The sequence below is a fragment of the Podospora pseudopauciseta genome (assembly GCF_035222475.1).
Source record: "Podospora pseudopauciseta strain CBS 411.78 chromosome 2 map unlocalized CBS411.78m_2, whole genome shotgun sequence".
NCBI classification, from domain to species: domain Eukaryota; kingdom Fungi; phylum Ascomycota; class Sordariomycetes; order Sordariales; family Podosporaceae; genus Podospora; species Podospora pseudopauciseta.
The window spans coordinates 3,579,288-3,607,090 of record NW_026946663.1 but is presented as its reverse complement, the minus strand read 5'-3'; the positions used below and the strand labels follow the sequence as shown (position 1 = coordinate 3,607,090).

General features: G+C 54.4%; 10 protein-coding genes across 10 annotated transcripts; 5 read left to right on the top strand and 5 right to left on the bottom strand.

Annotated features, from left to right (window-relative positions):
- Window positions 1-2,291: 2,291 nt before the first annotated feature.
- On the top strand, window positions 2,292-5,454 carry QC763_209980 (uncharacterized protein; the record flags this gene model as incomplete). The annotated part of the gene is made up of 2 exons (XM_062910047.1): window positions 2,292-2,651; window positions 2,704-5,454. 2 exons carry the CDS (start codon window positions 2,292-2,294, stop codon window positions 5,452-5,454), a joined length of 3,111 nt encoding a protein of 1,036 aa, XP_062768914.1.
- Window positions 5,455-6,004: 550 nt separating this feature from the next.
- Window positions 6,005-7,594, bottom strand: QC763_209970 (uncharacterized protein; the record flags this gene model as incomplete). Its single annotated transcript, XM_062910046.1, has 2 exons — window positions 6,005-6,426; window positions 6,512-7,594. The coding sequence occupies 2 exons, from the start codon at window positions 7,592-7,594 to the stop codon at window positions 6,253-6,255; spliced, it is 1,257 nt and encodes a 418-aa protein (XP_062768913.1). The 3' UTR covers window positions 6,005-6,252.
- A 601-nt stretch (window positions 7,595-8,195) lies between these two features.
- QC763_209960 (uncharacterized protein) lies at window positions 8,196-11,981 on the top strand. The gene is made up of 3 exons (XM_062910045.1): window positions 8,196-8,656; window positions 8,713-10,300; window positions 10,359-11,981. Exons 2-3 carry the CDS (start codon window positions 9,747-9,749, stop codon window positions 11,953-11,955), a joined length of 2,151 nt encoding a protein of 716 aa, XP_062768911.1. The 5' UTR covers window positions 8,196-8,656; window positions 8,713-9,746; the 3' UTR covers window positions 11,956-11,981.
- On the bottom strand, window positions 9,174-9,612 carry QC763_0040760 (uncharacterized protein; the record flags this gene model as incomplete). The annotated part of the gene is made up of 2 exons (XM_062905626.1): window positions 9,406-9,612; window positions 9,174-9,303 (listed from the first exon to the last, which is right to left on the bottom strand). The coding sequence occupies exons 1-2, from the start codon at window positions 9,552-9,554 to the stop codon at window positions 9,174-9,176; spliced, it is 279 nt and encodes a 92-aa protein (XP_062768912.1). The 5' UTR covers window positions 9,555-9,612.
- Window positions 11,982-12,451: 470 nt separating the features above from the next.
- Window positions 12,452-14,830, bottom strand: QC763_209950 (uncharacterized protein; the record flags this gene model as incomplete). The annotated part of the gene is made up of 2 exons (XM_062910044.1): window positions 13,361-14,830; window positions 12,452-13,292 (listed from the first exon to the last, which is right to left on the bottom strand). The coding sequence occupies exons 1-2, from the start codon at window positions 14,047-14,049 to the stop codon at window positions 12,452-12,454; spliced, it is 1,530 nt and encodes a 509-aa protein (XP_062768910.1). The 5' UTR covers window positions 14,050-14,830.
- MUQ1 (choline phosphate cytidylyltransferase) lies at window positions 14,290-17,569 on the top strand. The gene is made up of 3 exons (XM_062910043.1): window positions 14,290-15,206; window positions 15,267-16,120; window positions 16,178-17,569. The coding sequence occupies exons 1-3, from the start codon at window positions 15,107-15,109 to the stop codon at window positions 16,526-16,528; spliced, it is 1,305 nt and encodes a 434-aa protein (XP_062768909.1). The 5' UTR covers window positions 14,290-15,106; the 3' UTR covers window positions 16,529-17,569.
- Window positions 17,570-17,720: 151 nt separating this feature from the next.
- On the top strand, window positions 17,721-19,342 carry GLE2 (RNA export factor gle2). The gene is made up of 3 exons (XM_062910042.1): window positions 17,721-18,269; window positions 18,346-18,797; window positions 18,863-19,342. The coding sequence occupies exons 1-3, from the start codon at window positions 18,000-18,002 to the stop codon at window positions 19,218-19,220; spliced, it is 1,080 nt and encodes a 359-aa protein (XP_062768908.1). The 5' UTR covers window positions 17,721-17,999; the 3' UTR covers window positions 19,221-19,342.
- A 269-nt stretch (window positions 19,343-19,611) lies between these two features.
- Window positions 19,612-22,330, bottom strand: QC763_209920 (uncharacterized protein). Its single transcript, XM_062910041.1, has 2 exons — window positions 20,732-22,330; window positions 19,612-20,670 (listed from the first exon to the last, which is right to left on the bottom strand). Exons 1-2 carry the CDS (start codon window positions 20,885-20,887, stop codon window positions 20,167-20,169), a joined length of 660 nt encoding a protein of 219 aa, XP_062768907.1. The 5' UTR covers window positions 20,888-22,330; the 3' UTR covers window positions 19,612-20,166.
- Window positions 19,856-25,738, top strand: QC763_209910 (uncharacterized protein; the record flags this gene model as incomplete). The annotated part of the gene is made up of 3 exons (XM_062910040.1): window positions 19,856-23,099; window positions 23,163-23,212; window positions 23,237-25,738. The coding sequence occupies exons 1-3, from the start codon at window positions 23,027-23,029 to the stop codon at window positions 25,736-25,738; spliced, it is 2,625 nt and encodes an 874-aa protein (XP_062768906.1). The 5' UTR covers window positions 19,856-23,026.
- A 411-nt stretch (window positions 25,739-26,149) lies between these two features.
- On the bottom strand, window positions 26,150-27,721 carry QC763_209900 (uncharacterized protein; the record flags this gene model as incomplete). The annotated part of the gene is made up of 3 exons (XM_062910039.1): window positions 26,150-26,895; window positions 26,958-27,545; window positions 27,625-27,721. The coding sequence occupies 3 exons, from the start codon at window positions 27,719-27,721 to the stop codon at window positions 26,396-26,398; spliced, it is 1,185 nt and encodes a 394-aa protein (XP_062768905.1). The 3' UTR covers window positions 26,150-26,395.
- Window positions 27,722-27,803: the final 82 nt, after the last annotated feature.

Below are 27,803 nucleotides of genomic sequence, written 5' to 3'. Positions count from 1 at the left end.
TTAACGTGAGGAGGGAAGCGAAATCTAGGTTTTGTATTCCGCTCGCCTAAGCTTGTGGCATGGCGGGATTTTTCAAGTAGTTCTTGTTTTACTGGAAAGAACCCTTATCATGGGCGTACCTGGGCTGCTGCTTTGGTTGCCCCTCCATTTGAGGAGGAGAGGGGGGGGATCGCCGCCGCTACATACAGCAATTAACGATGCGGTTGTTGTTTTGTGAGGTTGAGAATGTCTCGGCAACGCGGCGGCGCGCGATGTGCGGTTGAATGGTCAATGTGTCACAGGGCTCTGCCAAGACACTGCTTTGGAGCCGGGCGGTCGGGGACTTTGCCAGCCGAAGGGGGCGGTGATTGGTCCACGTGCTTGCTGGGGTTGGGACGGTTTGGGGTGGGCTATGTCATTGCCCAGACTTTTGACAACCTGACGACAACGAAGACAGATGACCAACAAGGAGCGGCGGGAGGATGATTAGGGAAAAGGTAGGCGGATGGGGGGTGGTGAGAAAGCCACTGACCTCCTTGTGAGGAATTGAAGGGGTAGTTAATAGGATGAGAGTTTGCATCATGCGGGTTTTATCAAGTTTGGTGGCTTGGGGGGGGAGGGGAGTTGTTCCTCCGAAGGAGGGGTGGAATTTTGTCTCGCTCGGGAAAAGGGCAGGCAAAGAGTTTATCACATCATTCACGCAAGAGTAGTGGGTTAAGCGAAGGATTTAAGGTTTAACAAAAATGCTGGGGGCCATTGAAGATGAAGAAAAAGCTGGGGCAAAGTGGGCAGTGCTTCGCATAACGGCATTTCTCGTATGAGTTGTAGAGATGGAGAGTGAGGGGGAGGAGCCGAGAGAGAGAGAGCAAGCGGTGAGTAGTGGAGTGGTAATGGAAAAGTTGCAAATCCGGGCACACACTCGCTGCTGGATACTTATTACACTTTATGAGGAGGGAGACCCATCCATGCACAAGGGGAAAATCTTTGAAAAAAGGATATCCATAATCATAACAATTGTTGTAAGATATAAGCAGGTTTTTTTCTCGCTTTCGTCCCATCTTTCCGACCTCCCCATACCACCGCCACTCCACACACCTTGGCTTTTTCTTACTGCTTCTGCTCGAGTCTTTTGGCACACATACACACGCACAGGTCACAAATCACAGAATTTTGTGGCGTCGAGGCCTTTTTCTTTTTTGACGATATCGATTCGTTCCTCTTTTCACCGAAGCTCGATTCTGACAATTTGTCCCAGGCTTTGATGTCATTGGCCAAGGAGGCACATCGGTACTGGTGGTTGTAAAAACCTTAATATTGAACCCTACCCTCATACACTTGCAGCAGGGGTCTTGTCTCCCGCCACACCCCACGATATATTTGCTATCACGACTCATGGCCCTGCAAAACACCACACAGTGAACTGGTTTCACCCTGCCAGGGGGACACCTGTTTTGAAAGATACCTTACCACTACCCGAATTAGTTCCTGGAGGGGGTGAGAAAAAGGAAGGGAAATCCAAATCCGAATACCGAGAGCCAGTTATCATTAGATCAGACGGACAGAACGGCGAGAAGTGGGAGAGAAAGTACGCCTGTTTCACACATCAAGCGCATCAAGCATATTTTATACTGTTTTGGCAACGATTTCTTTTGCCTCGGCACTTTGCACGAAACAACGGTTACCCTGGGTTCACACGTTTGCCGAGTCGCAGCACCACACACTCAGACACAGGACAGGCACAGGAACTTGATTGCCATCCGAATTCCGCTTGATTGAGAAGGACGCACACGAGTTTCTTTCCGTTCTACCGGTGATTGTGTGGCATGGTGTCAGCTTTGTGTCCAAGAACGCACAGACTTGACAGGAACCGCTGCCAGAGATTCGAGATGGCGGTTAGGGTTGTACAGCTACTACACCAACGACGACCACAACCATCATCCTTCAACGAGAACATAGTGCTGCTGTCGACGCTGCCGAGACGGAAACGGTAGTCTAGTGCTGCTGTTGTTACGGCCGCTGGGGTTGTTCTTTTTGGGGGGACAGACCCTTCCCAAGCTCCAACTTTTGTATAGGTTGTTGAGAGAGATGGAGAGGATATTACTGTCGACAATATCATTAACAGCAACGACGATATCGACGATACAGTAAACGGCTTTTTATTTATTTACCGACGTGCGTGTATCTGCACGCGCGCAGAGAGACGCCAGCGACGCCAGCCAGCCTTGTACTCAACGACACGGCGTGGCTTTTTTGACATAATTCAGTTGGCACCCCTTGGACCCCTGACTTAAAGTCGCCACCCGTCGCCCAACATGTCAACACTCTATCATTACCACCATTACAGACAGGCCGACCACAACAACATCAGCGTACCACAGGCAGAAGGGGAAGATGAGCACGCCGACCGGGGACCTGCGGTCTTGGCGGTGACGGCAGCGACGCTGACGCTGGCGTCGGTGTTTGTTGCGGCGAGGATGGTGTCACGGATCGGGATAGTCAGGAGGTTCGGGGCTGATGACTACATCATCGTGCTGGCGTGGCTGATTACCGTCTTTTTGAGTCTGAGTATCATTTTTGGAACCATGAGGGGTTTAGGAAGGCATGCGGACCATGTAGAGGCTTGGAAGATGCCTGGGCTGAAGATGTGTGAATATGTTTTCAGCATTCTCTATGTGAGCAACACTGGCCCAAGGGCGAACAAGATGGTGGCTGACGTTATGACAGAACCCGGCTCTCATGGCGACGAAATCCTCGGTCCTAATTTTCTATCTGCGGCTGGCGAAGAACACGCAAAAGATTCTTAGGATGGCTTCCTGGGGCGTGTTGGGCGTGGTGAACCTGGCGGGGGTGATTCTGACATTTATGAACATCTTTCAGTGCCACCCCATCGCGGCAGCGTGGGACATCAACACCCCGATGATCAGGTGCATTCCCCTGCTCACCGAATTCATCTGCTCGGCTCCTATCAACGTCACGACCGACCTGGCGATCCTGGCGCTGCCAATCCCGGTGTTGACCAGCATGAGACTGCCGCCGAGGCAAAAGATCATTTTGATCCTGACGTTCTCTCTCGGCATCTTTGTGACGATTGTGGATGTGGTGCGTATCTATTACTTACAGAAAGCGATTGACATCACGTCTATGAATCCTTCCTCGAACAGGGAGGCGCTCTACGGACAGAGTCCCTCGTTTTCATGGAATGCGTCGCTCTCGTTGATGTGGTCGGCCGTCGAGGTCAACGTGGGGATTACGTGTGCGTGTATTCCTACGCTCAAGCCGCTGATTGTTAGGATTCTGCCGGCTATGCTATATGATCCCAACGCTACGAGGCGGAGCACCACGCTCACGGGGGATGAGCCGTCACCTTTCAAGAACAACAACGATAACAATAGGGCTGGTGCTGATGGGCTGGCAAACGCCGAGGGAGCTCCAGCCGACATTGCGGACCCTTCGCCATTTACGCAAGCTGATCCCCCAGCTTTTGTCATCACCCCGCCAGATGAGCGGTCGTCGGAAGAGATCTCCATCAGAGATTTCTTGGCCGGTGCCGCGGGTTCTGGCGGACCTTCGTCTAGGAGAGTGTCGATGGCCCATAGCATGAACTACGTCCCGCCTCCCCACCGAGACTCGGCTGCTACCGCGACAGCCGTCTACTTTGGCTTTGTTAATATGAAGAAGCCAAAGAGCATGATCCGGACCAACGCCACCGAATCGTTCAAGTATTGCACCATCGTCTGCATTCTCTTCTTCATTTGGGGGTTCTCGTACGGCCTGCTCAACACGCTTAACAATGTCATCGCCGATGTGGCGGGGATGTCGTTTGCTCAGACTTTGGGCCTGACGTCGATGTACTTTGGGGCTGGTTACTTTGCTGGGCCGCTTCTTGTTGGGGAGTGGTTGCTACGGCATGACGAGCACCGCCGCTCTGGAAGAAAGGAACGCCCGGGTGTTGAGGCGATAGGGGGGTTCAAGACGACGTTTATTGTGGGATTACTCATTTATGGCACGGGCACTATCATGTTTTGGCCCGGGGCAGTCCTGACCGCTTATGGGGGGTTCATGGTCAGCTCCTTTGCCGTCGGGTTCGGGTTAGCAGTCCTCGAGACAGCCGCCAACCCCTTTTTGATCTTGTGCGGTCCCCCGGCGTATGGAGATCTGAGGCTCCTCCTCGCGCAGGGCGTCCAGGCAGTCGGCAGCGTCCTCTCCGGCCTTCTCGCCAACAAAGTCTTCTTCCGCAACCTCGAAAAAGAAAGCCACGGCGAACTAGAAGACGGCGAGATGTCCCAAACCCTCATCGACGTCCAATGGACATACCTCGGCGTCACTTTACTCTCGGTCCTCCTCGCACTTTATTTCTATTACATGCCCCTCCCCGAGGTATCAGACAGCGAACTCGCCGAGCTAGCCTCCAAGCTCCCCCTCGAACCAAAAAAGCGCTCCTTGGGCGGTTTCAAGCTCCGAAACTGGACCATCTTCTTCGCCGTCCTCGCCCAATGGTGCTACGTCGCCACCCAAGAAAACATGTCGGTCTACTTCCACCAGCTCTTCAGCTCCTTTGCGTCTTACTCCCTCCCCGCAACAGCCAAAAGAGCGGCGGACTACCGCCCCCAGGGGCTGAAGTTCTCCATCCTCAACTACCTCCTCATCGCCCACACAGCCTTTGCCCTCTCCCGCTTTCTTGCAGCGGGGGTGGTCTACCTCAACGTTTCGAAACCTCACATCCGACTCGTCCCCAAACCCCGCACGGTTCTGACATTGTGCGTGTTTCTCTCTGCGGTCTTTGCGTTGGTCATCTTGGTGTTTCCGCACACTGGCAACCCTAACTTGGTGGCTATACCGCTCATGTTGTTTTTCTTTTGCGAGGGTCCCATCTGGCCTTTGATTTTTAGTCTTGGGCTGAGGGGGCAGGGGGAGAGGACGAAGAGGGCGGCTGCGTGGTTGACCATGGGGGCGTCGGGCCCGATGTTTTGGCCGTTTGTGAGTTATGCTATCAGGGAGAGGGGCGGGTTGAGTGTGGAGTTGGCTGTGGGGATACCGGTGCTGTGTCTGTTGGGGGGGTGTTTGGCGTATCCGGTGCTGCTCGGGGCTGTGAGGGATGGGAGGGAGATGGTGGATTTTGTTGTTCGGTGGGAGGATGGTGGCGATAAAGTCAAGGGGGGTGATGAGGGAGGGGAGAAGGGGGCGGGGATACTGGGGAGGTTCAAGGGGTTGAGGAGGGGGGGGGCGGAGGTGGAGTATTGTGAGGAGAGTGGGCGGAGGGGGAGTGATGATGAGGGAGACAAAGATAAAGAGAAGGAACAGGGGGAGGAGACGGAGGGGATGAGTTCTAGTGAGGGGACGGTGATGTCTGCTGGAGGAGGGGGAGGGCTGGAGAAACCACCTCCTGTAAGGTCGAGAACGGGGAGTTCGGCAAGGTCAATACCGCCCTGGGAGAGGAATATTCCTGGGTTAGATTTGACGATATTGAAGGATTGATCTTCTTGAGTGGGAAGGGGATAATTGCATTGCGTTCGGTTTTTTTATTTTTCTTTATTTCCTTTTTGGAATGGCATGGAGTGTTGAAGCGGATGTTGGAAGAGGTATACGGGTTAATCTCACGATGGTAATGACATGGCATATTTTGGCAGAAAAAAAAGGCGTTAATTTTTTTGAAGTTTTTGAGTGGAGGGACATCGCGGTTGTTTTTAGTGGCATCAGAACGAATGAATGACTTGACCTGGGTTGATCGGGATGACGGGATACGAATGGGGATAGAAATCGGATACCCCCTGAGATATGATACCCTCTTTTGTTTGGTTGTTAGGTCTGGATGACCTGGGGTTGAGAAATGAAAGCCATCATTGATAGCGGTGAATTTGATGAGTTGAATCAACAATCGTTTTTTTATTTATCATGACCACTGCTTTGCCACTGCTAGGTGTGCATTTACGTAGGATCCGAGTGTCCAAGCCAAGGCGACAACAAATACCACCTCCCTCACTCAGCAACAACATCCACACCACAGCTGTATTTAAAAAAGGCACTGAGAATTTTCAATGTTTTTATGCATTTCAAAATAGACAGGAAGTTTAACATCCTGTCCCAACCAGTCCAACAGCTACGATGCTAATGCCAAACAAGAACCCTGCTCTTTTTCCCTTGTCCCAAACGCCCGCTTTTGCTCTGTTCACTCTTAACATCCCATATCAACACCTCTATGGTATCCCTGCTCTCTCTTTTTGAAATTCCAAAATGCTGATGCAGATGCAAAATGCTCCTCAAACACAAACCGCTCTACTCCTGCTCCTGGATGACAACACCCCAAGGATGCTGCTCGTTGCCGTACATGATGTCCCCGACGAAGCCCTTGAGCTTGGCAGTGTAGTGGCCAATTTTGCCCTCCTTGCCCATGGGGATCTTGACGTCGATGCCGCGGTGGTGGATCTCGGAGACGGGGCAGATGAAGAACTGTTGCCAAAAAAAATCAAAAAAAATCACGTCAGTAACCCGTAACTTCCAGAACTTGTTTTTGAGGATAAGAAAAAGAACATACCGCAGTACCAGCCGCAAAAGCCTCCACAATCCTTCCTTCCTTATCCGCCTCAAGCACCTCATCGATAGTGTACTTCCTCTCCACAACCTCCAGCTCACCCGCCAGCCTCTCCCGCGCAAGCTGAACCACACTGCGTCTCGTCACACCGTCCAAAATCAGCTTATCATCCAGCGGCGCCGTGACAAGCTGGAGCTGGCCCTCCTTTGTCCTCCAGAGCATGAAAAAGTTGCTCGCGCCAGCCTCGGTGCAGTATCCCTCAGGTCCATACAGCCACAAGATCTGGCCGAAACCTCTACTCCTCGCCTCGGCAGTGGCCAACAGACTGGGTCCGTAGTTGGCACCAACCTTGGCATAACCGAAGCCGCCAACCCACGCGCGGATCATGTCCTCGGGGTTGGTGTGCAGCTTCATACCACCCTCAGGCAGATCCATGCGCGGCATGAAGCTGGCGGTGATGAAAAGAAGCGCTTCCTTGGGAGCCTGGACACCGAGCTGGGGCTGTGTGCCAATCACGGCGGGGCGGATATACAAGAAGGAGCCGGCTCTCTCCTTGGGAAGCCATTTTGGCCCGTCGACGGACATGAGAATCTCGATGAGCTTCTCAAGCTCCTTGGGGTCGAAACCTGGCAGGGAGATACGGAGGGTGGACATGAGCATGCGCTCGGCGTTGCAGTCGGGGCGGAAGAGGCGGAGCTTGCCGTCGTAGCCGCGGAAGGCCTTGAGGCCCTCGAAGCACTCGGTGGCGTAGTGGAGGACGGAGGCGGTGGGCATGAGGGAGAGAGGGCCGTAGGGCTTGAGCTCGGGGTTGGCCCAGCCCTTGGCGGCGGTCCAGGAGACGGTGATCATGTGGTCGGTGCAGATGGTCTCGTTGCCAGAGTTGGCCTCGGCCTCGGTGGGAACGGTGCGGGCATTAGGGTCGGCGCGGGTGATGGTGATCTTGGAGGCGTCGAGGGTAGGGAGAGAGGAAACAGCATGCCCGTTGGCGCCGTTGCTGTGGCCGTTGAGAGCGGGCTCCTCGGCTATCCTGTTGTCGAGGGCGGTGACGGTGAGGTCCTCCGCGGGGCGTTTCTGAGGGACGGTCATGTTGGAGGATTTGTTTATGTGTGTCTATTCGGAAGAGGAGGAAGTTGGCAGGGTGACTCGGTCTCGGAGAACAAAGAGCGTTGCTGTCTTTGCTTCAATATGTGAGCCAGGAGGAATACAGTCACAATGAAAGGTGAAAGAAGCCAGTTAACGGTAGCCAGGGGACAGAGGAGGGTGGACAGAGGTATCTTTAAATCCTTCAAGGTTGGATTTGTTTGAGCTAGTGGCGGGTCGTCCAGGGTATTCTCCTTATCATGGTCCCGTGTCACCAATTGTCCAATGAAGCCTCACCCTGGCGGGAGGATATCCACATGGTCAAGCGGAAGGCGTGGAACAGCAAACAGGAAAAGTTGAGCATGGGCTCCGAGCGCCGGCTTGGCTATCAAGTCGGGGATCTAGTGCCGAAGCTCTTCGCCGTCGACAGCCGGGACTGGCCGTGAGACTTCGTCTCATCCATGATAAATACTTTGACTCTCTCTCGACATTTTCAGGGTCGGATCCAGGTTCCGGCGCACTGGACCCCTTAAACGACAGCCTGCAGACGCACGTCACACCGATAATCTGGGTAAACACCCCGTCCCTTCCGAGCACCGGAGCTCAACGGGCAGCGGCGCAGGGGCAAAAGTCGGCGCTGGGTAAGAAACGGCTTCCTGACTCATTGGAGGAGGTGGACCACGGAGCACCGAAAGGGACGAACGAATGAGTCGCAAAGCGGTGGGACTCGCGGTGGTTGGCCGACTTCGCAGAGCAAAGCCGCACGAATATTGGATTGCTACATCGGACCCATTTGAAGGACGTCACGCCCTTGGAATGAATTGATGCATAAGATTGCGTCAATGGCAGAGGAGAGAAGACCGATACAACGCGTTGGCAAGCGGTGGTTATGATGGTGTCGCAACGGAAGCCATGGAATTTTTTTGACATTTTTGGCGGAACCTGAGCTTCAGAACCAATTGGACCGAGGACAGCCGTTGCTATCCGTACCTGGGTATCGATAAGATTCCCTTATCCAACCAATCAAAGCCCTGTCGCAAAGGTCCCATGGCCCCAACTTTCCTTGTGGTGGGTGATGCGGGGTGATCTGTTATACCGCGGGGTAAAAGTGCTGACCTTCACAGTCTCCCACGCTTCTGCCGTCAGCCTTCTCCTGTTGGCCCTGACCAGGCGCCCTTCCGTTGATTTGGTAGGCCGGCATATCTCTCAGTTCCGTCCGTGTGACCCGATCATGATCGGATCGGATCTCTTTTGGCATCAATTTCCGGGATACTCGGATGTCATATCAGCTGGACGATCACGAGCTGTCTCCGTCGGAGATTGACATTTATCGCCATGACGTTCAAAAGTCCCAACTTGAACAACACCATGCGTCTCTGCGTACTTGAGCATTGGCTTCCTCACCTCGTCCTGAACCAGTAGCCTCTCGGATCTGACCCGGCGCCGTGCGTCATCTCATCTCCTGTCTACCAATGTCAGCGCTCTGGGTTCATCCTGAGACAGACTCCATCCAGCAGGAACAACCGCCCGCACGACATTGACACGCTGTCGACGCCAGCTGTTGCCAACTCACCTTCTCCCTTGTTTAGCGCCGGTTGGCATCTGCCATGCCCCAGGCCCGGTAGTCCACACACCTTGGGGCCGAGTACCAAAACAGTGGTAGTGAGTTTTCTGTGCTGTTGGCGATGACCTCTTGGGGCGAAATCTTGGGCTCTCTGTATGTCGTCCCCAGTGGTCAGAATCTCGATCTCTGGTCTACAGGAATACGATGTGTACGCTAGGAAGCCCCATCAAGACCAGTTTCAGACAGCTCTTACCTCTTTCCCCAGCCACGGGTAAATGACCCTGTCCCGTCTAGTGCTGCCAGATGGCAGCACGGAAGCAGATTACTGCATGATGTGCGTCCTGCCGTCGTGATTGGGTCCCGCGCAGCTCGCGATGTGGTGCCCTTGTGGCCCAACTCCATGCCTGAACTACCTCGACTCCAAATCGGCACATGTCCGGCTTGGTTATTTTTGTTTAGGGGATCAATTGTCTTCCGTAGACAATACAATTATATTTGACCCCGTTTGCAAACAATTCTTTATGGTGGTGTGTTTCGTCAACCCACTTTTTCTGTGTTTATTGCCCCTTATCCCCGAGCTACATCGCCATCAACATGTCGAACGATACCAAAGAGACAAAGCATAGGTTGGAGAGTGCACGCCGGCCTCAGAGGAAGGATTCATTTTCATCAGTCCACTCGGCTGTTCTTTCATGGACTGGGTTACAGACCAAGATTGGCCCCAAATCGATCATATCAAACTCGTCGTCATTGTCTTCGTCGTCATCAAACAGCACATCGTCGACTGCCACACAACACACAGCTACCCCTAGCCAAGGCCTTTCAAAGCCACAACGGAGACATAGCCATAGTTTTGGCACAGGCTGGGATAACAGCAACAGGGACAACACCACCAAGAAGAAGGCACGTCCGGCATCAATGTCACGGAAGCTTTCATTTTCTGGCTTCATGGGGTTGGAGGATCCAGTTAGTGCTAAGGCAAGGCACGCAAAGCCAAACTTTTCGAATCTTGATCCGAAGCGGTCGGAAGAGTCGACAAAGTCTGGAAGCAAGAATGGGTCTTTGGAGAAGGTCAACAAGACAGCTCCCGAGGCTGCCAAACGGCTCAGTCAGGCTTCCACTCTGGTGGGAAGTGTGGTGAGGTCAAAGTGAGTGTTGCCATCTCTCAGCCGTGGACAGGTTCCAAGACTAATACGTGTCCATCAGATCCCCTCCACCACCAACCTCCACCATGGTCCCCAAATCCATCCTCCGCGTCTCCAGCCCAGACGGCAACGCCCGCCGCACCCCCCGTTTCCTCGACCCCCCGGGGCCGGGGGAGCAACCCCACAGCCCAACCCTCAACGCAGCCCTTCTCTCCCCCCTCCCCTCGCCCTCCAGTTCTTCAGAACAACAGCAAACCCCGCCCCTTTCTGAGAAACCTCCCTCCCTCTCCCCCCCTCTCACCCCGTTAAACCCCCTCCTCGACTCCCCCCCGGCATCCCCCCTCCTCACCCCAGCAAGAACAATGTCCCCCTCCACCGTCCGCTTCGCCAAAGCGACAGTCCACCGCGTGGAGGTCGGCCCCGGGCGGAGGTTCCTGCCAGTGAAACGAAAGTCAAAGTCGACAATCACCTATGTTTCTCCGCATGACCCGGGGCCGCAAAAGACGGCTCCCAAGACGGTGCTGAAGAGCGCGACGAAGTTGCGACGCCACCAGGAGAATCAAAAGGCTATGGGGCGGTACTGGATGAGGACGGAGGAGGAGGAGGCGCAGTGGAGGGCCGAGGCGGAGGCGAGGGCGCAGGAGGAGGCGGAGAGGTATAGGAATGAGCCTAGCAGTCCTGTTGTTGGTGGACTGGAAAAAGAGGTGGGGAGTTTGGGGGAGGTGATGATGGGAAAGGAGAGTGAGGGGGTGGGTGAGAAGGGGGAGGGGAAGGGGTTGGGGAAGTTGGTGGAGGAGAGCGAGGAAAGTGATAACGGGGGGGTGGAAGAAGAGGTGGTGGTGGTGGTGGAGGAGGAGGAGGAGGAGGAGGATAGCTCGAGTGACAGTGATGATGGGTCTGAGGCCGGGGCGAGGTGTGTGGAGGAGGTGGTGATTACGGAAGTGATCGACTTGACGGAACCCATCGAAGAGGAGGAAGATGGCGACAAGACTGTTGTGGAGTTGCCAAAAGCAGCGAAAGTATCTGTCGAGGAGGTGCCCGCGGAATCACCAACCGAGAACCACCACCCAACGCCTGACCCGAACCCGGACGTCACCGAGGTCGATGCGTCCCCCTTCCCACAACCCCCTTCCCCTCCTCCCATGAGCTCAACCAACCCCGCTCAGTTCAAACCCAACACCGCCTCCTTCTCCCACCTCCACTCCCAACTCCTCTCCTCAGAAAAAGAAGCCGCCGCCCTCCGCGCCCGCCGCACCGCCGAGCGCCTCCAGCAGTCCCTCCTCAACGAGAAGCCCGCCACCAACGCGATCATCTCGGTCCACCTCGCCAGTCACCAGACTCTTAAGTCCCCCAACTTCCCCGCCCAGCTCCGGACCCCGAGTCCGGGTAGCGAAAAGCCCGACAACAGAAGACGGCTGAGCCAGACGAGGTCGACTGCTGATCTCCGGACTTTCAAGCTCCCCGAGCCGGCAACCACCGGGAGTGGGAATGTGGTGGGACAGAGCGCCATGGCTAGTGTTGCGACGGCGGTCGGGAGCGAGATTCAGAGGTCGACGAGCCCGAATAATAGCTTGCAACTGTCGAGGGGGAGGAGGGAGAGGAGTCGGAATCGGGAGAGGGGGTATTTCCAGGTTAAGAAGGAAGGTGTTGTTGTATAAAAGGGGATTATGAGGTGATAAGTGGCAAATGGAGAGGTGGTTTGGGGGTAAAAGGGGGCTGGGGTCGGTGTTGGGGTTGTGATTTTTGTGATGTGGCATTTGCGGACAGCGAGCCAGCGTGTGTTTTCATCCCTCCTTTTGTCATTTCCTTTGTATAAGCAGCATCACATGGCATATCCCATCTCACATGACAGCATCAAACGACTTCATGACACATGGGATGTCAATATTCCACAGGTACCGGACAGGAGTATATAGATCAAAACTTATCAACGTGCATCGAGTTCAACGCTAATATTGCTTGGTATACCTTTGTAAAATGCCAACAGGATATCTCTGCTAAAATTCCAGTCCCTTCAAAAAAAAAAAAAAAAGAAAAGAAAAGAAAAAAAAAAAAAAAACACATACATTGCTTCCGTGAACGCCATGCACCCTTCCTCCCACCCATGCTGTAGATAGATGCTCCCCAACTTTCCAACCAGCCTATTTTTATCCCTCACATCAACCCGCTCAACACCACCTTCCCCACATTCGCAACCTCACTCTTCACCCCGGCTCTCGTCCCCTCCTCAAACTCCCTCACAACCCCCTGAACCAACAACTTCCTCACCTTCCCATCCGCCTTGCTAAACAACTCGGCCACGCTCCCCCCACAATGATTCGGACTCGGCAGCAGCCCCAGCAATCTCGTGTACGTATCAATCAAGACATCACACAAAGTGGCAAACGTCTCGAAAAAGTCCGGGTCAAACGGCAGACTTGGCGTGAGCAGGTGGGTGTACTCCTCCCCGGGAAGTAAATCAATCTCGGACCCCGCAAAGTTCATAATCGACGCTGGATGCGTGACATTGACCGTTCCTGACCCTACACCCGGGTAAGTGGTGGAGGTGTTGGTGATTGATGGTGTGAGCGCCAGACTCTCCAGCTGAGCGAGCTGCTGCTCTCCGAGGGAGGACTCCCCTGCTGTGCCGGCCAGCGATGCCGTCGCCGCCGCTGCCGCCGCCGTGGTCGCGCTGGAGGATCGTCTTGTCTTGGCAGGGCCGGCAGCGCGGCGGAACATCTGTGGTATTCTCGCTCGTGACAACGAAGAGGACGAAGCGCCTGATTCGGAGTGAAGTTGCTGAAACGAGTCGAATTCTGTGAGGAGGGTGTTGAAGGATTTGAGGAATTCAACAGCGTTGCTGCTGTTGAGGTCTATCACTGCTGGTAGGGAGATTCCAAGCAGCAGGTAGTTTGTGGCTCGGCGGGCGAGTTTGCGGGGATCGAAATAAGGCATGCGTTGGAGGTCGGGTTTGTCAAAGAGGAGGGTGTTGAACCAGTAGATGCGGCCTTCGTGGCTGGAAAAAACACGGGACAAGTGTCAGTATGTGGTTTGGAGATGGCAGAGAGTGGAGTGGGGGCTTACGCCTTGCGCAGATAGTCCAACGTCGATATCCTCTTATTCGCCGTCTCTTGAATATGCTGGTACACCACGCTCAGCTCGCTCGGTTGGCCACTGCTGCTTCCGCCCTGGAGAACAGGAGGGGGAGCCAGCTGACCGTTCGCGGGTGTCGTGCGACTGAGCATCTTGGAGAAGCCCTCAGGGGTCGAGGTGGGGGATGACAGCACGGCGTCGGTCTCTCTCGACAACTTGTTCACGGCCTGGGCGAGGGCGTAGTCGGGGAGCGGAGGCACGGGATTGTCGGTGTCGGGGAAGAGCTGGATGGCCGGAGGTCTTGCGGCGCCATTGGCCGACGACGACGAGTTTGCGCGGCGCTTCGGGGAGCTGGACGAGGCAAAGGAGAAGGAGGGCTTGCGACCAAATGAGGGCCTGCGATCGCGGCTCTTGTGGAGAACGTTGTGTTGCCGGGCTGGACTAGCCCCTGCGTCACCGGCGGCGTCGACGCCCGAGCTGGTGGGACGGGAGAGCGACCTGATGGATTTTCCCGGAGATTTCCTGGTGGTGGGAGACAGCGACGAGGGGTCGTCGTGCGAGTGCGAGTGCGAGTTCGAGTTGGAGTTGGAGTTGGAGTTGGACGAGTGATGACCGCCGCCAAACAGGGACGCGAAAAAGGGCGCGGCCGTCTGCGTCGGTGTGGCTCCCGAGCGCTGCATGTCTCACAGTCTCACTGCTTCCTCTTTCCTGGGATGTGTGCGAAAATGACCTCTTTGGGCAAGGGACAAGGGCAACAACGCGCCGCCATTTGCTGGGGATACCTTAGCGCCCTGGATCCGGCAGGAGCTGTTGGATGCTTTAGCAGTCCCCTCTGTTCCGCTGACAGGGTTCGTAGGCGTTGTGCGACAGGGGTTGGATATCAAGATGTGGTGATGTCCATGGTGTTGACGATACACAGAGACAAAAGAAAAGAGACGAAGAAGGGACAGCCGTGCTTCTTAAACCATTACCAAAGCTCTCTCTATCGTAGCAAAAAAAGCACATGGCCGGGAGAGTAAGGCGGCCGCATGTGTCCAGGGGGTTCCCCATGCCGTCTGATGCAGGTGACGACGAACGGGCACCCGCCTGAACACCATCTCGACCGTCGTCTGTCAAATCCAGAGCCGCGAACTCGCCGCCGTCAGGGCATTGACGTTGAATCGTCGCAGCATATCAGCCGCTAGCTCAAGCGGCCGCGTCTTTTCCCTGGGTTGAGGGCAGTTGAGAATCCGGGGAACCAGTTGGGGTTGTCCAGCGGTCGACCCTTCTGAAACATGGATGGTGATGCAAGGTTGGTCCATGTCCAGGTTTCCCGACCCTTCCCATACCTTATAGATATCTCTGTTGCCTCCTGTTTCCCGTCCTCCCGTGATCGAAGATGGGACTCGGAGACGCCAACCTGATCTGAGATGAGCGCGGGCAGTTTGAGTCCCTGCATTAGATCGCTGCACCGAAGGTGGGGGAGGGGCCAGCCGAGGAGGAGGGGTGGAGGGGCAGACACTCAATGCCCAAATTGGCTTCCTGGGCAATTAAACACATCTTTAGGGTCTGATTGCCAATGTTGTGCTTTTCATTCCACAACATCTTCTCTTGTTAGTTACAGTTGAATTTTTGGGTTCCATTGTAGCTGCTATTTGACTCCGTCGGTTATATTTTTGAAGTGACAAACACCACTCCTGGCCACCACCCAGCAACGCAAACACTCCCCAACAACAAACCCCTTTTGTGTCACCAGCCATGAGCGCCACCGATCCCGTCAACCCCCCTGGCGAGCCAGCCCCTGAGCTCCTCGAGGGCCGTCTCTGGGTAGATGGCTGTTTTGATTTCTTCCACCACGGTCAGTCTCCCCCACTCCCATACCATCCTCTACCGTTCACCTCTAATGATGCAATAATAGGCCACGCAGGCGCCGTAGTTCAGGCCCGCCAACTCGGCGACGAGCTCTACGTCGGCGTCCACTCGGACGAGGCCATCCTCGAAAACAAGGGCCCCACCGTCATGAACCTCAAAGAGCGCCTCATGGCCACCGACGCCTGCCGCTGGGTCACCAAGTCCATCCCCTACGCTCCCTACGTCACCCAGCTGGACTGGATCACCCACTACGGCTGCAAGTACGTTGTCCACGGCGACGACATCACCTCTGACGGCAGCGGTGAGGACTGCTACCGCTTTGTCAAGGCGGCCGATCGGTTCAAGGTTGTGAAGCGGACGCCGAGTATCTCCACTACCGATTTGGTTGGGAGGATGCTGCTTTGCACGAGGGGGCATTTCATCAAGTCGCTGCAAAAGACGCTCGAGGGCGAGGAGGGTCCGGGAACAGCGGAGGAGAGGAAGAAGGAAGGCGAGGCGATGAAGGAGAGGATTAGGCTGTATGCTGCGGATGAGACGGCCAAGCAGCCCGGTGTGGAGGTTTGGTTCTGGTCAGGGGAGAATGGGTTCGACAAATTGTTTGGGGGTATCGGGCCAAAGATTGGCCAACGGGTCGTGTACGTCGATGGTGGTTTCGACCTCTTCTCCAGCGGCCACATCGAGTTCCTCAAGATGGTGGTTGAAGCTGAGGAGGAGCTCGCCAGAGGGGACGGTTGGTACTCGGAGCAGAACGTCAACGAGCGCAAGGGCAAGGGAGAGGACTACGGCCCGGTGTTTGTGGCGGCTGGCGTCCACGACGACGATGTCATCAACAAGTGGAAGGGCGTTAACTACCCCATCATGAACATTTACGAGCGCGGCCTCTGCGTTCTGCAATGCAGGGTAACATGTCATCATCTCACTCCTCCTCCAGATCGACTGACTGACATGATCATCTAGTACGTCAATGCCGTCATCTTCGGCGCCCCCTTCGAGCCTACCAAGGAGTACTTGGCCAAGTTCCCATGGAGCACCCCCGATGCCGTTTACCACGGCCCAACATCATTTATGCCATCCACAAAGGATGTGTACGCGGCTCCCAAGGAGATGGGCATCTACAGAGAGATTGGCCACCACGAATTCGAGGAAGTCAACGCCGGTACCATTGTCCAAAGAATCATGAAGAGCAGAGACCTCTACGAAGCTCGTCAAAGGGCCAAGGGCATGAAGGCCGACATCGAGGCCGCTCATAAGGAGAGGGAGCTTCTCGAAGAGGAACAGCGCAAGAAGGAGGAAAAGCTTCAGAAGTGATGTGGTTCTTGCTTTCCTGAGACTTCAACCGTACATGGGAATTGGAAACGACAGCATTGGGAAAATTGGCGACGGCGAGACTTCAACAGGCCTCACAATGCTCGTACACACAAGGCATAGACACTGCATATTGAGAGCACAGCGCACTTCTATCTAATAATATCAAGAACAAAAAGAACAAAATCTTTGACAGTCAGTCAGATACCATAACGCATTTTAAGTCATCAACGGGACCTTTTGGTACCTCAGAGCTTGACTTTTAGTGGTTCTCATCATGTAGACTGCAAAGCCCCCAGGCCTCAAAAGCCCCCAGATGCCAGCAGCCAAGCAGACCAACCAACAGGGAACGAAAAAAAGGTGACCTCCAGTGAAGCCCAGAGTGTTCGGTTCGTCCATGCTGGCTAGCCTTCAAGGTCGACAGAGGCAAAACGTAACCAAGGTTTGTGTTGAAGCACCCCCTCGCACCGAGAATAAGCCCCGTCGAGTAACTCCATCCCCTCTTTCGAGAGAGATGGGCAATCGCATATCTGTGGTATCGTGACGAAAATTCTCCAGCCGCGCCATGACGTTCCCAGCCACGACGTCTGCCACCACGGCAGCCCCACCATCGACCCGATCCACTAACCTCAGAGGAACCAAGACGAGCCTATCCCGAACAGCACAGAGCGCGGACTCATATCTTCGTCCATGTGGTCTCCAGCCTCGCAAAACAGACAAGTAACCCAGCTCATGGGGGAAAGCGAAATCAAAGTCGACTTTGGTGTGATGAGGCCGGGCGATGAAAACAGAAAAAAAGACAAGGAACAAGGCGGGCAAAAAATAGAGATCAGCCGCTGTGCTTCTGTGGCGGCGCGTTTCCGCAACACCGATCGTGACAAGTCACGCTCGGCAATGTCCGGGGACTTTCTCCCAAAGCTGTGTGGTGATTGTGAAAGAGATGCCCCGAAGGGAAATCTTTCCGTTTGTGAGCTTCGAATAGCGATTTGTCGGGCGAGGGGGTGCTTGCGAAAGGAGGAAAGCGAAAAAGAGTGGGAATGGTGGGATTTTTTTTAAAGTAGATAACTTTTTAGTGGGGCTTCGTGCTCTCAGTGGGGTGTGTGGGTTGTGGCTGGGCATGTGGGATTCGAGCCACAAAGAGCAAGTGAATCTGGTGGTGGCCCAAGCTCTTTCGTGAGGCTGTTGCAAGTGAACGCATTCGGGTACTTTTCTTGGCGAGAGGCACTGGCGCGTTGCTTTGCTCTCTGGTCGGATTGTGCTGCAGCTGCCTTCTTCGCGAACCTGACGACGGAATCTTTGTCAACTTTTGCGACTTGTTCCCATCTCTCGAACAACTTTACAACCACCTGAACAATTTCCCTTCCTATTCTATCTTTGATACCCGGCGAAGCCCTTTATCGACTGCGCGATAGTCTCGACACAAACAGCGAATTGTTTTTTTTTTTTTTCGGCGTAGCCACGCCCACGACCAAAAATGGCAGGCCTTTTCTCATCTGGCACGTCGTCTGCGTCGGCGAGTAACACCCTCGGAGACTTGAAGAACGACGTCGCGCTCGCCAATGGCCCAGAAGATGGCATCTCCGACATCGCTTTCAACCCCAACCCGGCCGATACCAAAGATCTGTTGGCGGTAGCCAGTTGGGACAAGAAGGTCCGGATCTACGAGATCATGAGCAATGGTCAGGGAGAGGGAAGAGTCGCGTACGACCACGATGGGCCGGTGTTCTCGGTGGACTTTTTCAAGGTATGGCGAGTCTCTGGTTCTGGTTCTTGTTCTGGTCTGCTTGGCACATTTTCACAGTTGCTGATTTCACTCAAAGGATGGCACAAAAGTAATCTCTGGAGGCGCCGACAAACAGGGCAAGGTGGTGGACCTTGCAACCAGTCAAACCATGCAGTTTGCGCAACATGACCAGCCCGTTCGCGCCGTTCGCTACTTCGAAAACAGCGGCACCCCCATGGCCGTGACAGGCTCCTGGGACAAGACCATCAAGTACTGGGACTTCCGGCAACAGACACCAGTCGGAACCGTAACGTGCCAGGAACGTGTGTACACCATGGACGTACGAAACGACCTCCTGGTGATAGGGACAGCCGAGAGATACATCAACGTCATCAACCTGAAGGATCCAACCAAGTTCTACAAGACGATCACGAGTCCGCTTAAGTGGCAAACGAGGGTGGTGAGCTGCTTTACCGACTCGATGGGCTTCGCCATTGGTAGTATTGAAGGTCGCTGCGCCATTCAATACGTCGAAGACAAGGATGCTAGGTGAGTTTGGGATCTCGACTCTCGCCGCAAAGTGAAGGTCCAGGAAGCTAACACGTGCCGCCCAGCCTCAACTTCTCGTTCAAGTGCCACCGTGATCCCCCACAGGGCAACGTCACCAACGTGTATGCTGTCAACGATATCTCTTTCCATCCCGTCCACGGCACTTTCAGCACCGCGGGCAGCGATGGCACATTCCACTTCTGGGATAAGGACGCCAAGCATAGGCTGAAAGGGTACCCCAATGTCGGTGGTAGCATTGCTGCCACGACGTTCAACAAGACCGGCAGCATATTTGCGTATGCTATCAGCTATGATTGGGCCAAGGGCTACCAGGGCAACACAGCTGGGTACCCTAACAAGGTCATGCTGCACCCGGTGCAGCCGGACGAATGCAAGCCCAGACCCAGCGTTAAGAAGAGGTAGAGTCGTCCTTGGCTGCCAGGGCTGGGGAGTAAAGGGATCGGGGCGAGATTTGGTCTGGGTTTTTGGGGTAATAGGGTGAAAGATGCTGCTGAAACTAGGTACGTATGCAGCTAATTGGGACAACGAAGAAACTGAACTGGGAGTAGCGGTCTTGGGTCTGGGATTTATTAATTTATGGGGGCGGTGGGAGTGGGAGGTAGTAACGTGGTGGGTGGGAAATGGGCGGTGTGATGCGGAGTGTGTAAATAGCATCAAATCAACTATCAAAATCAAAGCGACCGTTTTCGTGTGGGCAAGGTGACCGTTTTGGTTGATGGGATGTTAACACATTCCCGTTTGGTGGCTGAGTTCAAGCACGTTTATTCGAGATGCAATCCACAAATTGGAAATTTCATACCCGTCCACGATCAGGTGGTAGCCCGGTTCTAGATATTTCTCTCGGTGTCAGCGGACCTCCGGGTTGTGTAACTATTATTCGGCCGGACCGCTCGGCATCAAAAAGGATGCTGTCGTTATCGGTGTGGTGACGATAAGCAAGTCACTTTTGTAACCGAAACAACATAAATGAGTGAATAAGTGAAGGAATGGAACGTGTGACTTCATTCATATTCCTCCAAACCAAAACCAGGCAACGCTGGCAGGTATATATCCCCATCATGGTCTCTACTCCAAGAAAAAACACAGAAGTGACTGTAACTGTTGTCGGTCATGGCCAAATCTCGGCCTCGTTGTCTTATTTTCCATGCGACAACCCCCCCCCTTCTCCCGCTGTCAATCCGCTGACAGGCTTGTTCCATAAAAATAAAAAATCTCCAAAAGAGATATCAAAGCTATGCCGTGGTAACAAAAGAAAAGATAAAAAGCAGATTAAAAAAACATATAACGCTTCACATCATCAAAACAAAACAAAAAGCAAATCATACCACCTCATACTTTCCCGCAACCCTTAAGCAGTGGATTTTTTAGAACCCATAACATCGTCCACCAACCCCCTCCACAAATCCTTAATCATCCCACTCCCCATTTCATCATACTCCTGCTGCCCGCTCTGCTCCGGCTGCATCTGATACACAAACCTCAGCTCCACACCGTCCACAAACCCGCCCTCTGGCAGCGCGACACTGTCGGGGTTGGCAGCCACAATCTTGACCTCCTTTGCGGCTTGTTCAGGCACGAAATCCGACACCTCGGGGGCGAACAGACCGGAAGGGGGGCCAGAGATGTTATCCGGGAGGAGCGGGACGCGGATGTTGCTGTAGGGGTCAAAGTTGGGGTCCATGGCGAAGAGATCTGGGAGGACGAGCGAGTCGACAGTGTGGTGCGCCGTGGCGGGGCGGGGGGCCGAGTGGTGGAAGGTTTGCATGAAGCGGAAGGGATGAGGTTGGCTGGTTTGGAGGGTGGTGAGGGTGGGGCGGGACGGGGAGGTGGAGGTTGAGTGGGCGCGGGTTGACTGGGAACCATGTTAGAATTGGTTGAGTAGATAAGGGGATGTGATGGGAAAGAAAACATACCTCTGCGTCTTCCTCCAGGACGGAAGGGGACGGTTTCCTTACTGACTTGGTGGCAGCACTGGTGGCGGAGAGGAGGTGACTTGGGCGGGAGACGGGGGAGGATGTGCTGAGGGAGCGGGTGAATTTGGAAAAGGTGGGAGCGATTCTTGACGACATTGTGGTGGTTGTGTGTGATTTGGCTGCTGAAATTCAAGCTGGTGAGATGGCAATGGCTTGTAGATGACGATGATGGTGAAGCTTCGAGGGAGCTTGGAGTAGATAGCAGTAGTCAATGGCAATGCAGGCAGGCAGGCAGGCAGGCAGGCAGAGCAATGGACGAAGGAAACAAGACAGATAGATGATGATGATGAGGAGGAGGATGAGGATGAACAAGAGCAGCACAAAAACCGGCGAGCAATGGATTGATAAAGGGGAAACTGAGTCAAAGACCAGGGGCAGGCTGGGTATAAGTCAGTATTGCCAGATCCCGGACCTCCGCATAGGAATATGTGGAGGGGAGCTATCGCCCAACCAGCAAGTCCCGGGCAACCCACCCCCCTCCCTCCGCCTTTTCTCCTCCTCCCAGCTCCCCTCTCCCCGCTTCCCGTGCCCTTTCTTTCTTTCTTTCCACTTTTACGGTGTTAACAGTTTCGGCCCACCGTCACGGGCAGCTGGCCATGCGCGCAGGCGCAACCAAAGCAAGCATCGAACGACGCTGGGGGATACGGAGCAGGAGTACGAAATACAGTCGGTAGTTCCCGGTTTCGAGCAGTCTGGGTGCACGAGTGAGCCGAGCATGCGTCGATTGAATCGGAGCGTCTTCAAACTCTGTAACTATTTCCCTCCCCGAGTCCCCAGGGCCCGATTTCGCTTCCTCGTCAAGTTTCAGCAACAAAAAAGTTGTGAAGAGGTCCCCACTCCAATCCCAACGGACCCGACTTCGCAGGGGTTCAATCATTCCAAATGTCCCAAATGCCCAAATGTCGACGGGCTGGCTCGAACGCGACAGCGGCACAGCCATCCAATCCACCTTTTGTTGAGGGAGCTTGGGCTGCCCAGAGACCTGTGCGCTGTCCCGCCTGCATGGAGGCGGTCAACTCTAACCTGACGCTCCCTTTCCCCTTGGGGCTTAGCTGCTGTTTGCCAACAAAAATAAAAATGTCGGGGCTGCATTGCCCGATTCCGTTCCTGGTCCATCGCTCCACGGCGTTAAGCTGGATTGTACCCTTCATTCACCTGAGCACCGGTCGGGGTTTGTGTGGGATTGCGATCTCGTCTCCTTTTTTTTTCTTCTTTGAGCGTCACATGAGCCCGTCAGGGAGATTTCATTCGGCCAGGATGGCCTCTCCACAACGTGTCTGGGGAAACTCCTGGAGGTTGGAGACAAGCAACGGCATCAGCAGGCATTGCTCCTTGTCTCCTCTCCACCACGTGCCTGTGTCATGTCTGGGGAATTTAGCCAAGAAGGAAGAAAGGAACGGCGTCCGGGAGTTGCAAAGCCTTGAGAAGGTGAGGGTTGGGGTTGACTGTGCAGCATGTCGGATCCTTTCGGCAGATAAGATCTCTACCGGCCCTTCCGAGATAACCGAAACCAACACACTTGAGCACAGCAACGACGACCTCGAAAACGGAGGTGCGGCGGGCACGATGGTCTTCGGTAAAGATGGCCCTTGACTCACATGTACGGGGCAGGTCATAGCCGGAACTGACCTGCACGTCATGTCATGCACGGTACAACCTCTTGTGCAGTACCTCGGCTAGTTGTATTCTCCAGCAAACAGTTGTCTGTCGAACGGTTGGAGTCATATGGCATTTCGTAGATACCCACATTGTGGTCTGGTTCCTTCTTTCACGTGCTGATTCTGGCATCTGACGTAGTGCCAGTGCAAGCTGTGAGTGTGTCACGGATGGATGCCTTCCTTCTTTCACGTAGGCAGTGGGAAGGGAAGCGACTTTGTGTTGTGCTTTCAGGGGCTTGGGAAGTTGCGAACGGGCACCTGAGGCCTGGTCATCATCATGCCCTGCCTCCTCTAGCTCCTCTTCTCTCACCTGGGCTCTTCCAATGATGCTGCAACCAATTACCATCACCACCACTTACACCACGTATCCATACAACCATATCGATTCCAAGCCCGTCCTCCGGCGCCTCATCCCAAGAGAAGATGGCCTCTCAACCGAAGCCGCTGAGAGGTGACTAGGACTGCCCGATTACGGTTGACGACGTCGCCCCCGACCTGACAGACCCGCGATTTCCCGGTTTCATAAGGGGCTTGAGCTTCAGTTCTGAGGAATCACCAAGTAAAAGGGGTTTGAAGCATGGGAAGACGTTCAAGAAGGACATTGTTGAGAATATTGAGCATCATACTTATCATGGCGGGCTTCCACCCACGTACGTTGTTCAATAGGTCTTCCAAGCGCTGTCCAAAGTTACCTACTGACAATGCACCAAGAGTGATGTGGGAGACATGGTGCAAAGATGTCATTCGGCAGTTGTCCTCCAACGTTGAATGGCTTCCGCTCTTGTAGGAACTGCGTGGAATTGCGGACGGCGCAGAGGTGACACTTGAGCAGGTCGTCATGTTGAACGCACGCCACGAGCTGGCTGCTTGGGAGCGGGTAATGCGGAATGACGAGGTGGGAAGGCCGGGCTGCTTGCGACCTATGGAGGATTTCTTCATCCTTAGCGAGGATCCAAAGCCGACCGAAGACTGCAATATCTTGTCAGAGTATGCGGATACGAGTACCAGCGCGTACTTTTCGGACGCAGTGACCAACAACCATCCCGTTGTCGCACAGTCCTGGAACATGCCGTCAACCCGAACCGTCGAGGAGCCCGAGAAGCGGGACAGAGACGTGGTCGTGCCAAAAGACCATGCTGTCATCCTGCTCAAGGTCACCCCGTGTCGGCAAGATGGCCCGGCCGCCGTGCCTCATTTCATCGTCACTAAGCCCGGCGTGCTCATGAAGAGCGGCATGAACCAGCACGGATATTCGGTAGTCGTGGACTCGGTCTTTTCAACGCGGGATCGCGACCTCGCCCCGTCTGATTTGCCAATGACACTGCTTGCACGGAAAATGCTCACGTCCTGCGTATCCTTGGCCTGTACCACGAATGTCCTGCAGAGATATCGAACTGGCTCAACCCACAGCCTTCTGCACGCCTGCCGTGGCCTTCGATCACTAAACGACGACACCACATCTGCGAGTATCCTTGAGTTGCTGCCGCACACGCCGGAAGCCGGGTCCCTGAGGGGTCGTAGAGTCCTCCCTGACGCCAACCTCTCCTATTGCTTGGTGCACACGAATCACCTGATCGCGCCGCAACTGGCCCCATTTCAGCTTGAGGAGCTTGTAAAACGTGTGTCGTTGCCTGCTGGTCTATTGGAGGTCGCGAAGCACTCGAAAAAGAACTTGCAGAGCATGGCGCAGATAGTGAGGCGGTACCTCGTGCAGTTGCTGACAAAGCGGTTTGTCAACTTTGTATTCCGTGCATGGGACTCTCCTGCTCGTTTCAACCGACTCCGACAGCTTATCGAATTTGGGAACCGTCCCATCAATCAAGAGAGTATCCTGAATATCTTTTCCGATCACATTGGCGAAATGTCGGTTTGCCAGCACACCAAGGCAGATATGTTCAAGGAACTCTCGGAGGTTTCGGGCGAGCTTGATAAGCCATGGTCGAGACCTCAAGGCAACCATACGGCATGCCTTGTTACCTACCATTTGGAAGAGCTGAAGATTACCGTCTCCACGGGGCCGCCGTGCCATGGCAATTATTTGGTTTTTCAGCTGCTGGACCCGTCACATCTGGACGAGGTGCCAACGGTGGCCGCGGCTGTACCCGAAGACAGGAAATTCAAATGGCCTCAAAAGCCCAAGCAGACCAAACCACCTCAAAAGCGCCATCTACTTTCAGCAGTGGACCCGCCAATACTCAGCAAGCGTCTGATACTTGGGGAAGCCTCTAACCCGAATACTCAGTTCAAGCTAACTTGTGCCTCTTGGTGGGGTGTGCGTCGCATGTCTCTTCAGAGGCAGAGGGCTCTGCGCGGCCGTAAGAGGGCGGCCGCCATCTGCAGCGCGTGGAATGACGAATGGGAAAGACAGGGCGAAGTTCGGGTTCGGCCTGAGCGCCCGGTGTTTGGGCCCGAGACCAAAGCATGTTATGAGGAGAGGAAGCGCCGATTTGAGCAAGAATACAGAAGACTGTGTGGTTTTTGGCTGCTGAAAGCGAGGTGGCAAACCCCGGGCCACCCGGACGACAAGATTGTAGGCGACCGCAGCTGGCCCGACCACGAAGTCATTGGCACGCCGCCGCGAGCAGAGGGGGCAGAAAAAAGCCGTAGCTCACGGACCGATGAAGAAGAAGCCGAGATGGTCAATCATTTTGTGGAAACCAGAGCTCGCTTTTTCGACTCGGCCGCTGCCAGATTCGGGACCATGAACTGGGATCGGTGGAAGTTGGCAAACGGGCTGATGCCCAGGGGCTCTTCGATGCTGCGGAACGTGGAAACGTGGACGGACATTGACAATGACGTTCTCGAGACCACGGTTGTTGTGCGAAACAACCACTGTCTCCTCAACGGGACAGATTACGCAGCTGAGCGGGCTTTTGCCGTCAGGTATGACGAGAGAACGGGGCACAGGCACTACATGAGGTGGGGACTCAAATGGCTGCGCGACATTGCACCGCCTCGTGTGATTGATGAGAGGGACACGCAGCGCGCAAAGTTTCTGGCGAGGAAGAGAAAGCATCAGATACGGTGGCAGGAGAAGCAGGAACCGCCGAAGAGGGCAAGAGCGCGGAGGGAGAGATTGGAAAAAGAAGCGGCGGTGGAGAAGGCGAGGGAGGAGGGGAAGGAGAGGGTGAGGAAGCAGGCGATGTACCAGGAGAGATGGAAAGAAAAAGCAGAGGAGAAAAAGAGGAGGGAAGAAGAGGCGAAGAGGTATCCCCCCTGGACGACTGTTTCTGTCGGGAGGAAGGATAAAAAGCGGGTGAGAAAGAGGACGGTGAAGTACAGCAAGTGAGATTACGGATTGGACTGAGGGTGAAGAGAAATTATGAACTGCAATGGTCCTAGGATGAATAAGCAGCGGTGAACGGTGGGGCTTCTGTAGCGAAAGTAGCGAATTGATGGCATTTGTGGTTTCTTAATTGGGTTGCTGTCAATGTGATGAGGTGTGGTATACGTTTTAAAGACTTGCTGGCGCCCAGTCATTTTTTTTTTCTGAAAGATTGTGGCCGAGAAAGTGGATGGACTCGAAGGAAATAGGGGTAATTGTCTTGGCGCTGGTGAGTGGTGCCAAGACTGTTTATTTAGGTTGCTGGGGCAGAGGCAGCAGCAGGTAGTGGTTGGAGTGAGAAGACGGGTTTTGATACACCAGGAGCAAAAAGTTTGATTCTGAACATTAGACACAGTCGTTCATGATGGCAATGGACGAACATATTCTCTCTCATATTTACTCGAAAATAACATCAAAACGCCAATAGTCCGTCTCGCATGGTATATATAAACAACACTTTTCATCAACCCACCCGTTTGTATCAGGAGCTCAGTCAAAAAAAAAACAAAAAAACCTAGAATCCATTTTGTATACAACCCAGAAAACCCCCTTACCTTCAAAGTGCTAACAAAACAAAACAAAAAAAAAAACAAAAAAAAAAAACAAAAAAAAAAACACAAATCACTCCTCATACTCCCCACCCCCCTTGGTCCCCAGCATCCCCTGGCTATGTCCCGCGTTCCTCCTCCTCCGTCCCCTCACCTCATTCACCCAGTCGCTGAGCCTGAAACCCCAATGCCCCGCCACCATGGCGCCGCTCAGGATATTCACCACCTTGATCAAAAAGACCAAAAAGCTATCCCTGTCCTCGACAATATTCAGTAGGATCGGCTCGATGTCGTACTTGACAAAAATCCCGGGAATCATCTGCATCTCCATGTTCTCCGGAATAGGAGCGGACTGCTCCGTGACGGCGTATTGATTTGTAAAGATGGAGCGGGACGAATACGAGTCTGGGTGGCCGAGGCTGTAGACTGTCGGGACGATGGAGAGAAAATACTGAAAGCGGTGAAAGTGCGAGTGTTCCGGGGCCGAGTTGACGGTCTGATCGAGCGGGTTGATCAGAGAGGGGAGGTAAGGGCCGAAGGATAGCTCGTTGATGATGTGGGAGAAGTTGAATGCTAGACCCAAGTGTTAGCAGATATTTAAAGTGAAAAAAATGAGGGGGGGGGGAAAGACAAACCGTCATGGGACAAATGCTCCCCAAACTGCTCGTACCCATGCCCCCTCGCCGTGATGTGAAAGTCACCCTGCACCTTGTTCAACTCCAACGTCCCATAAATCCGGCAACTGTCCGCCTCCCTCCCCCACAACTTCGGCGTCTTCCCCCACCTCCCCTTCTTGCTCCCCAACGCAACAATGTCATGCACGTGCTCCTCCCCGAAACCCTCCTCTTGCGTCCCGTCGACGAAACCCTCGCCGGTCAGTAGACGGCCATGAGTGTCTCTCCCCAACTTGTGAATCCCCCTCTGATCCACCCACTGCCCCCAGTTCGTCGGGTCACGGTACAGTGCCTCGGCAGCTAGAATCCTATCCCCAGAGGCATCCTGCACGTTGACGTGTATGTCGGCGCACTTCATCTTGATGACGGCGTCGAGGTTGAGGTTCATGCCGTGGGAGACGCCCTTTTCGACGGCAAAGGTGTGGGTTTCGGTGCCGCGCCACCAGCGGGCGAGCTCGGACCAGACGAGGCAGAGGGAGAGGATCACCATGGCTACTGTCCACTTGCCGCCGGAGGAGGTGTGAGTCACGTATTGGGGTTTGGCTTTTGCTGTGGTTGGGGGGAGGGGACACATGTTAGCAGACGGTGATGGGGTGGTGGGTTGGAGGGTGGAGGGTGGGAAACATACGAAAGGCATCAAAGGCGCTGACGATGTTGCCTTTGGCGGCGAAGGGGTCGTCATCGTCGGTGCGGTGGCCCCGTTTTTCATCGTAGCCGTTCATCATGGTTGTTGGTGGTCGTGGTTTCTGCTGTGTGTGGACCTTGTACGTCTCGTGTGCGACGGGAGCGTCGATATGGCCTAGCTCT